Raw genomic sequence first — 11,190 nt, 5'->3', positions numbered from 1 at the left:
CACCAGAAATATATTGATTTGGAGTTCATAACAGCTATCAATGCAACCTAAAAATGCTTCAAAGTCCAGTAACTCAAATAATCTTGGATTAAAAAAATGATATTTTCCTAAACTTCTAATATGGTAAGATTAATATCTGTATTTTGCATCAGGACCTATCTTCAGGAAATTATTCCCAAGAAGGGAAGTAATTCAAATGATTTTAGTCAATGCCAGATTTATAAATCAGCAGCACATATAAGTGCCGAACTTGTGAATGGATTGGCTGTTGGATTGGCTGTATATTCATGAATTAGAAGAGGCCTAAGTGCTATACTGATCTCTGACTGTATTTCACAAAAGCTACCACTTTCAAAAGGTGAAAATGTAACCAGTGTTAACAAAAACATGCTAAGTTCAACTACAATGTACAGATAAATACCAAAAACTGGTTAAGGTTTAAAATCATTTCTTATTTGTAAAGAAGATAATTAAAAATAGCTAGAATTGAACAATTAACTGTATTTTAGCATTAATATATTTTAAGATTTAAAATCAAGCAAATTTAACAAATGCAACCCACAGGAAAAGAGATGATGTAATTCGAGGCATAAATTTGACATGTTGGAATATGACAAATAATAAAGATAGTGTTAAAAATACTTAAAATGTACAGTCGTAAAATAAGTAAACAATTTTCAAGTGTGCAAAACTAGTCAGGAATAAAAGTGCTATGTGGATACCTGGTTTTCAAATATTTGTTTTGAAAACTTTCAGTTGATGGTGGAAAAACTATAAAGTATTAAAAAAGTAAAAATTTAAAGAATATATCAAACATACTTTATCTCACATTAGGCCCCTGTCCTCTCACTGCTGGATCAGAGCCCTATTTCATTACTATCCTCATGTAATAGTTATAACATAAATGGAGGTAAACAATACAGTTTCACAAAGTCTGATGTATCTTGAACCATAAAAAGACTCTTTTCAAGTATACTGTGGGTTTGTGCTTCCTCTTATATTCCAGACCCTCCATATTGTTGATGAATTTGAAAAGATGTAACACAATTTTCTATTATTTCTGATATATATATATACATATATATATATATATATATATATGTATATATATATATATACATGCTTTGAATAACTACCTTTAATAGTCAAGATTTGAAAGTAATTGTTAAAGTATTTAAATTCATGGAAGTAAACCCTATCACTGCCACAACTTAAACAATTATTTTATTGAGTAAATCCTGAATATATAATGTTAGGAAAAAAAACTGATGTATCAGCCTTTGTCTTGGGACACTTGAAGTATACATGACTAAAAATACACCTGTGGTCTCTTCTTTACTTTATACTTTAGTGACCCATACCGCACCTGAAGAGAGAAATGTATTATTACAAATTAGATGATTACTTTTTGAAATTATATAGGATTTAATAGTTTATAATCACAGTAATAATTTATTAACTTTTCTGATACAAAGAATCAATTATCCTGTGTGTACTCAAAAGACAACACTATATGTATACTAAAAAAATATAGTTGGTTCTATATTGAATATATGCTGCAGATTATTATCACTCATAACAAAAACATTAACTGTTACTATTTATGCTTTGCTTGGTACATGTCAATGAACATTGCTCACAATAACCTAAAGCCATTCCCTGGACTCCTCCACTGCTTTCTGGGCACAAAGACAACATATAATTATAGATAAACTTTTACTATTAAATCCTCATTAAATAGTAGGTTTGGTTCAAAGCAAAACTATGTAGTTAATTTTGTTAGTTGCTTTCTTTGCTTATGTGTAGGGATGGCACTGGGTATTCATGACAACCATCTGATTTGCTATGTTTGAATACCATTTTCTACTTATAGTGGAAGATTAGGAATTTACCATTTTCTAACCTTCCATAGATCCTAGTACATCTGATCTGAATAAAGAATTTTAAATATAACTGTGGCTCTACCATTCCAATCCTTCATTTATGGATCACTAATATTCTGAATGATCATGCAGCAGGGAAATCCCTTAATACTAATCATTAGGAAAACAATTCTATAATTGACTAACCTCTTTGCGGCCTTTCACGGTTTTCACAGATCTCATGCTTTGTGATCTTCGAAGGCCTTTGTGTGTTAACATCTCATCATCTGAATATGGCCCTTCCGCTTCTTCATCTGTTTTCTCATCTCCGTCTTTCAGTGAAATTCCATAACCTAAATGAGTTGTCAAAACCGGCATGTTTTGGTAAAAAGATACCAGTCAGTACCGCCTCTTAACTCTATTTGCAGTTCTCTGCATGGTCTGCATTTGCCAGATTACTCCTCTCCCTTTCTCGTCTGGAATGTGCTCCCCACCCTTCATCATTAATCTTTGCCCACTGAAGTATTCTATATGAAGCTCATAACCGATTTCTTCCAGGAAGGTTTCCCTGATCATTCCTATTTTCACTATGCATTTTTTCAAAATAATTTATTTTGGGGGGAGGTAACGCATTTATCTTGTTGAAAAATCAAAGAATATATAGTGAAAAGTCTCTTCCCGCCCTTTCTCCTTTTCATGAATTCTACATAACCTAAGCAAGTGTGTTTCAGTTTGTCATTTATACCTTTGACTTCAATTAGGAATTAAGGGTTTCCCCACCCCTGTGTCAAACTTTTTGTGAAGACTGGGAATGGTAGGGTGAAATTAAGGAGTCATGTAAGACCCAAAGGGCTGAGGATTTTGGACAAGTCCACTGGGAGCAGGTGATAGAGATGTTAAACCAACACTGTTGCAGCTGCTGAGATAAAACACAGCCAGACAGGCTACAATAATTAGAAACATCACACAGGCTATGATGACAGATAATAATTAAAGAAAATAGCCAGCATCAGAAAAGGCAGGAAGAGATTGTGGGGGTGTGCTAACAGGCTGCTATGCGGAGCTACAAAGACTTAACATTGGCCAATAGCAAACATCCAGGCAGTCAGGCTGGTTATTGTCAGGAAGTCTAGAGCATTCTGACACTGGGATTCAGGGAAGAGAACGCTTCTATTCTTGAAGCAGAGGTTCTCAAACTTCAGCACATATTAAGAGTTACCTGGAAAACGTGTTAATTAACATGCAAGTTGCTGGGCCTGGGGTGAACTCAATCTACATTTCTAACAAGTTCCCAGGTGATGCTTATGCTACTGGTCCAGGGCCCACACTTTGGATTTTGGAAAATCCAAAAAAGTGATTTTCACTTTTCACAAAAAAGTTGCCAGACTTCTAGGCTAGAAATTAGGAAAGATTCGGGAGTAGAATTTGAGTACTCAGGCTAAGATCCTTTGTTTTCCTGCAGTAGTTCAAGGAAAAATGTCCTAGGGAGAAGGGATAGCATGTGCAAAGACCCTAGGGCAGAGGGGAGCACGACTGCTTGGAAGAACTGCCAGGAGGCCAGTGTGGCTGGGGAGGCGATGGGATTAGCAGTCTTGGGAAAACGCTCCTGTGCAGTATGAAGTGGGGAAAAATATGTACATATAGAAACAAAGGAAAAACATGAAAAATGAAATGATTGCATGTCTTGGAAGCAGGCTTTTAGGTGATTTTAAATTCGTTTTTCCTTTTTCTTTAATTTGCCAAATTTTTATTTTCAAAATTGTATTTACTTCTATGATTAGGGAAAATAAATCAGAAAAAAATGTTTTAAGGTTGTCATTTCTAGATTTTTCTCTATTGCTGTTGCTTATACAATATTCGTGACCCCAATATAATGAAACTAAGGTTAAACAGAGAATGAGGAATCAAGGAGAGAGTCAGAAAGGAAGCAATTGTGACCAGAAAGTTCGCTAAGGCCACAGATGAAGCCTGAGACCACAGTGCAACAAACACGGCTCTTGCTATTTTAATTGCCTCTCATTTTACATGATGAGGAATTGGAATTTCATTCAAAAGATGATTATATAGTATAAATCTTATTTCTGTGTTTCCTAATTTCAGTTAAAAAGTCTCATTAGCTTTCTAATTATGGTTTCAGGAAAAGTGATGGCTCGATTGATTAATCCACAAGTATTTTTAAAATTTTACTGTGTGGGAGGCAGTGTACTAACTTATGGGGATACAGTAATGAAAATGACACAGCTATCATTTTCCTAAGAAACTTACAGTCCAATAGGATACATAGACTCTAATGGACATTACAATCCTATAATAGATGCTATATCTAGGAGACAATGACAAGGGAGCAAACAGTAAGAGGATTAACTCAGCCTGGATGGTGGGCGGAAGTGGGCCCTGAGAGAAGAATACTCTCTAAGAGGCGGTGACTAAGCCAAATCCTGAAAGGATCATGAATCTATATAGCCAGCCCATGATGCAGTGGGAGAACAGGGCTGGGGAGCTAATAAACCACATGCCACTGAGTCTGGACTTCATCAGAGAGCAATGGGGGGCCTGTAAGCAGAAGATGACATGATTAGGTTTGGGTTCTTTAGAGGCTTCTTCTTGCACTTTGGAGAATGAATCAGAAGTGGATGAGACTGGAAGCAGGGGGGTTATTGTAGTATAGCAGGTCAGAAATGACGAAGTCCAAGGAGTGAGGACAGAGAAAGTACCAAATCTGGGATCTATTCGGAGGTGAAATCAATAAATTTAACTTCACAACTTAGTAAACCAACCCCTGCATCAAAACCAGAAGAGTCGAGTCAAATATCCTTACTAAAATACTCAATTTCTATTCCACTTCATCCCTGGAAATGAGTATGTATGAAAATTCTGCTGTGATGGTGGACAGTGTTAGTCAGTTATTCAAGTTATGAGCATATGTTTTCTTATCTGATTAGGTGGTGAGATAGAGATGAGTGATGATGAGTAGGTTTCTCAGCCAATGCCGATTGCGAACCAGTTGAGCTCTCTGGGGCATTATGTGTAGTGGATTCTGAGCCAGCATGAGAAGTGCCCTGAGCAATGTCTGCCACCAAGGGCATAGAACCGGGGAGTAGGCCTGTCATCTATCTGCCATCTTTGACTAAAGCATCTCTAAAGTCTCTTCCTGCTCAAATTATTTAAATTCATGGTTCCAGCCCAACTGTCTCACTAAGTGTAGATTCTTTATAAATTAAAATTAAAAAGAGAAGAGTAAGAATTAGCTTAGGAACCTTGGAAATCTCATTTCTGTCATTGAGCATGTAGCTTTTAAAATGTAATTTAATCTCAAGTTTCCATTTATTTATCTACAAAATAAGGATAGAATACTTAATCTGCAGTCATCTTAAGGATTAAGTAAACATGTAAAACAAAAAAATGAATAATCTCTTTATGCACTGATATTGAAATTGAACATTGAACCACTTTTAATATGGGAGCAGAAGGTTCTTTTCAGAAAAAATATTTCCCTGATCCAAGTGTGATGTTCTTTCAAGAGATGTGAACATTGTGTTGAAGGTATTCCTTTTCCTACAAAAAAGCATATGGAGGAGCTCTTCTTTTCTGATAGTGACAACATGCAGATTTGAATAATGTCATCAAAGCAGGACTTCTGTGTGTTTTTTTTTTAATTAAAGTTCATTGGGGTGACGACTGACTTCTCTTGATCAACTTCAAGCTGCTCTGAGGAGGCCATGATGAGTTTTCAAAAGGGATCCACTTTACCACATATTTGTTTGCTTGTGAAAACAATCAGAGCTTCTGAGGTAATTGTATTGATCATATGAAGCAGACAATAGGCCTTGCAATGTGAATGTAATTTCTACTCTTAAAAACTTATTAATTTTGGAAGTAAATGAAATAGAAAAGTATTCATGATAAAAAAAATAAATACCTTAATTATTTTTCAAAAGGAAGAGTACTGTTGCTTTATTTCTGATTGAGTAATAGGTTGATTTAAAACAAAAAGCACACTAAAATCCTACTACTCAGAGCTAAACACTTATCATTAGTAATATCCTTCCAGACTCTCAACTATATATATATATATATATGTATATATATATATATATATACATTTGAAAAATAACTTTACGTATATTAATCGTTTTATCTATCTATTGTGCCTCTATAGTGTATGATTATAACACACATAATGTTTTGTTATTATCGTTCATTCCCCCACAATCTGGTTATATCAGTAAGTATAGACGAACATTATTATTTTTCAGGGCTAATAAACCACCTTCCTTTTGCTTTATCATTTCTCTTAGGCATTTGGTTTGTTCCAATATTTTGTTCCTATAAACTATATGAACATTCCTGTACATGTATCTTTGAACATTTGGCTGATTATTTTCTTATGATATATTCCTAGAAGTTTCTTGCTGAGTTAAAGAGAATACATTTTGGTAATTATTGCCAGATTTTCATCCAAAAGGATTATTCCACTTTAAACTCTCATAGAAAGCATATGAGACTGTTTCTGAACATGCTTATTGTGGTGGTTTTGAAAAATGTCCACAAATTCTAACACTTTTCTCCATCCCTTAAATCTTGAAGGCCTTCATAGGTACCCGCCTTCACAAACTGCCATAGGGTGGAAATGATGCTCCATAACTTTACCTCTTTCTCTTGGGACCCTGGCTCTGGGAGCCTTCAGCTGCCAGCTGAGAAGTCCAGTGACCCTTAGAGACCACGTAGAGACACAGAGAGAGAGATGCCCAGGAAGTCCCAACTGTTTTAGCCACCAGTTGTTTGAATTTTTCCAGCTCAAACACCAGACGTATGAGTGAAGAATGCTTTGAGATTGACTCCAGCCCCAGCTGCTGTCTGACTGTAGCTGCATAAGACCCAGAGCAAGAACTGCCTCACTGAGCCCAGTCATCCCCAGATTCATGAGCAAACTACAGAAATGACTGTGATTTTTTAAAACCAGTTTGGAACTGGTTTATTACAAAGCAACAGACAGAACAGTTACCAACACAGAGCACTATTAATTAAAAACAAATTTTGCCCATCTAGTGAGCAAAAATTCCTATTACTACTATTTTAATTTATTACTTCTTTGACTATGAGGTTAAATATCTTTTTCGTGTATTAACTGGTCAGCTGTAGTTTTTGGCAGAATTGACAATTGGCTTGTAAAGGTTTGTAGATTGTTAAAATCTGAATCCTTTGCTTATAACATATAATGAGACTATTTCTTTTTTTCTTTTTTTAAAAGATTTTATTGGGGAAGGGGAACAGGACTTTATTGAGGAACAGTGTGTACTTCCAGGACTTTTTTCCAAGTTAAGTTGTCCTTTCAGTCTTAGTTGTGGAGGGCGCAGCTCAACTCCAGGTCCAGTTGCCATTGCTAGTTGAAGGGGGCGCAGCCCACCATCCCTTGCAGGAGTCGAACCGGCAACCTTGCGGTTGAGAGGACACGTTCCAACCAACTGAGCCATCTGTGAGCTCAGCAGCAGCTCAGCTCAAGGTGCCATGTTCAATCTTAGTTGCAGGGGGCGCAGCCCACCATCCCTTCCGGGACTCGAGGAATTGAACCGGCAACCTTGTGGTTGAGAGCCCGCTGGCCCATGTGGGAATCTAACCAGCAGCGAGCTCTAACCGCCTGAGCCACCGGGCTGGCCCGAGACTATTTCTTGTAGTTTGCCGTTTTTATCTGTGGAGTTCTTTTTCCCCTTACATGGTAGTTTTGCATGTTGTTGTTTTTTTTTTAATATAGAAAAATCTCTCAAACTTTGCCTTTGTTTCCTGGTTTTAATGTCATGCTTAAAAAGTTTTATCTGCTGTAGGATAATAAAAATATACACAATAATTTACTACTATATTGTTTAGTTTCTTACATTTCAGTCTTAATCTTTTAAGGATTATTTTGTGGGTGGTCAGTTTGCTCAGTGGTTAGAGCGCAGTGCGCATAACATGAGGGTCACCGGTTCGATTCCCACATAGGCCAATGAGCTGCATTCTCCACAACTAGACTGAAAACAGTGACTTGACTTGGAGCTGATGGGTCTTGAAAAAACACTGTTCCCCAACAGAAAAAAAAAATCTTAAAAAAAAAAAAGAATTATTTTGATCGAAGATTTGAGGTAGAGGTATAACTTCACCCCCTATCCCATCTTCTAAGTCTAGAAGTTATCCTAGCACCACTATTAACCTGCCTTTCCCCTACCAATCGGAAAGGCTCCAGTTCTCATTTTATAAATTTTCATGTATATCTGGACTTGTGTCTATTTACCCTATCTATTATTATCTTCTTTTCACCTATACCTCTCCTGAAACATACTACTTACTTAAAAATATTGTCAAGAAAGAAAGTTTAGTTTAAATTTTTTTCTTAAGAAAAGCTCATAATATACACTATTCTGTAGGAAAGCTTGGCAGAGTAATGCTTATTACAATTTTAATTTCATAACCGAACAAGTACTTTCTTGTACTGCTCCCACTTCATATTTTTATAAATCTTCAGTTATTTTAATTCCATGTCTTGAACTTTAACAAAAGAAATAGTACCTCCTATCTTAAAATAGTTTAGTCACACCATTTTAAATAGATGAATACCATAATAATAGTGTTAAGGATTTTCCTATTTATAATCTTGTTTTCATTTCATAATTGGAATATCATTGTTAACCAACTGTAAGGTATAATTATGAATAAACTGCTGATAAAGGACTCAGATAACTGGTCCAAATCAACAAAATATATACAGCAGATCCCATAATCACAATTAATATACCTAATTTTTAAATGCACATTTAAAAAATGTCTATATTAAGAACTACTTTTACATTATGTATTAAGAATGATGGTTCAAAGTTCAGTGGTTCCTCATTCTTAAAGATATTACTACTTTAATCCATGGCCAATGCTTAATTAGTATCTCTTAGATAATAGCCACCAATTTTTGTAAAGTTATTCATTCTAGGGAGAACTTAGAAGAAAGTTCACTATTTTTTCCTCTATAAGAAGGGATTGCTATTTTATGTTTCAAATTGGTTTTAATTATAAAGGATGCTTTTCAATTTCCCTCAAAAGAAAACTTTCAGCTGAAAACAAAGATCAAGTAGCCTTGGACCCTATGGACTTACTAATACATTAATAAGACATACCCTGAAGATCTTAGTTCTTAGTTAAGCCTTGAACTTAAACTTTCTTATATGTGATAAAATGACTAAGGAACTATACTATGTCTTTTTACTTATGTGTATGTGTCTAAGATAGTTACTTATTGAAATTTAGAACACATCAACTATGACATGCTCATGACTTACATTAGAATATACCTACAAGTTAGTTCTTGAACTGGAATACATGTAATTTCAACACATTTTCCATTGGAGTAATCCTATTTTCAAAATGAGTCACCTTTTGTCACCCACTTAAAACTTTTTATCTTGTGAGTCCATATCCGTATTTGTTCACGGCACTTATAGTAAAGAATGTCTAACTATAAAACTACTTAGATGTCACTACATAATTGAAGTATAAAGAGTGTTGACCACAGGTCAGAACTAGTACTGGTGGTGGGGAGGTGGTGGGAACCACACCCACTGCTTTTAAAAATTCATGACAGCACAAAACGCTACTGCTACTTTCTTAGCTGGATTATTCTCCAGAGTCAACAAAAGGCAAGCACTAACTTTATCTACAGAAAACTTAGAGAAAAAGAACCACGGTTAAGTGGGAAACTCAAAAATATAAGCTTAAAAGTAAATTTTGTCTACCAAATCAGTTATCAGGTATTATTTTAGTACCCATCTTGACTCAAAAATCTCACTTGTGAAAAATAATATATTAAAACAAACAAGCACACCTGATGATTCACTGGAGGCTGGCTTGCTTTTCTTTTTTGTTTCTGGCAGAGGTTGGTATGGTCTTTGTCCCACATGCTCATCCCCTTGGATAGCTGTTAGATCGTGCATACTGAAACTCCGTAACCGCTCCGTTATTGCCCCTTGACTCTATTTAACAGAGAAGTGATAGATCAAAAAAAAAAAAAAAAAGAAAAAATACACTTTAAAACATTTAATACGCTTCTACTGAACTTTCCCCCAACATTTGGTCATGAAGCTTATTCATTTTATTATGAAACCTTCAGAATTATATAGTAGACACCTATAATCATTTACATTTTGCTATATTTTCTATATCACATATATACCATTGATTCATCCCTCAAACCATTTTAATGCATTTCAAAGTGAGTCATAGACATGAGTACATTCCACCCCCAAACATTTCAGCTTTATATTTAATTTTCAAGTGTAAAAAGTGTACCATGAGCTTACCCTCAGAGTAAACAGCACCCATAATTTTGCTCTCTCCTAAAACTGGCACGTGGGGCTTACGTTTATGATTTAAGAACTTTTTAAAGTAAAAGAGAGACTGTTTGAAACTAAACTAAGTCAGGAGTGGTAATGACTCTACCTAGAACAGCGTAAATACACTGGAGAGCCAAAGAATCTTGGCTACAAAACTATATTCAGTTAAAAAATTCACTATCTGGCAAGGCATAGCTACTACTACTACTAAGTCATGTTAAAGCTTTTACAATATGGTAGACTGAGTACATGTGGGTATTTAAATTGAAATTAACTGAAATTAAATAAACTAAGAAATCAGTTCTTTAAATGCATTAGCCACATTTCACATGCTCCACAGCCACATGTGGCCAGTGGCTACTGTGCTGGACAATGCAGACACAGAACATTGCTATCAACGGAGAAAGCTCAATGATTTTCATCACTGCACAGTCTTGAAAGGGCCATTTCTGAACTTTTCAGACATAATTAGATTTTCGGTCAAGGTATAAAGCGTTGTAAAGAGAAAAAAATAATTCCTAAATTTACCCACTTAGAAAATTTGCATAGCATACAGATGACTCATTTCTTATTTATAGCTGTATTAGAAACTATTCTTCTAATGTTTTTTTAACACTTATTTCTTCTTTTCACACATGCCAATTTATGATTGCCTCTAGTTATAAAGTTACCATAGAAACTCATCCATAATGGTTTACCTCTAAATCGCAAAGCCCACAGCATTACAAACATTCGAACATTGCTGCTAACATGTATTCTACCCTGAAGAAATAGGTCTTGATTCATGAGTCTTGATTCAGCTACTCTGAGTTAGTGATATACTGTGTTGAAACCAAATGCCATTACCCCACTTAAGCTTTGTACTCCTATCATATCTTTTTCAACTGTGAAAAGGAATTTTTTAATTAAAGGGTCTATATCGTAAATAAAAATAACTGGGTTTCACACATCTTTAAACATTCTTGGCATGGTTT

At 35.2% G+C, this 11,190-nt stretch overlaps 1 protein-coding gene across 1 annotated transcript in view; it reads right to left on the bottom strand.

Moving 5' to 3' along the window:
- Window positions 1–1,174: 1,174 nt before the first annotated feature.
- The window catches only part of REEP3 (receptor accessory protein 3), a 78,225-nt gene continuing 68,209 nt past the window's right edge, over window positions 1,175–11,190 (bottom strand). Inside the window, exons 6-8 of the mRNA XM_081074664.1 lie at window positions 9,709–9,856; window positions 2,070–2,215; window positions 1,175–1,366 (exon numbers count right to left, since the gene is read on the bottom strand). Coding sequence (XP_080930790.1) covers window positions 1,310–1,366; window positions 2,070–2,215; window positions 9,709–9,856 — 351 coding nt within the window. The 3' untranslated portion in view covers window positions 1,175–1,309. The remainder of the gene's footprint in view (window positions 1,367–2,069; window positions 2,216–9,708; window positions 9,857–11,190) is intronic.

The sequence above is a fragment of the Rhinolophus hipposideros genome (genome assembly GCF_964194185.1).
Source record: "Rhinolophus hipposideros genome assembly, chromosome: 15".
Lineage (NCBI taxonomy): Eukaryota > Metazoa > Chordata > Mammalia > Chiroptera > Rhinolophidae > Rhinolophus > Rhinolophus hipposideros.
This window is presented reverse-complemented; position numbering and strand designations above follow the sequence as displayed.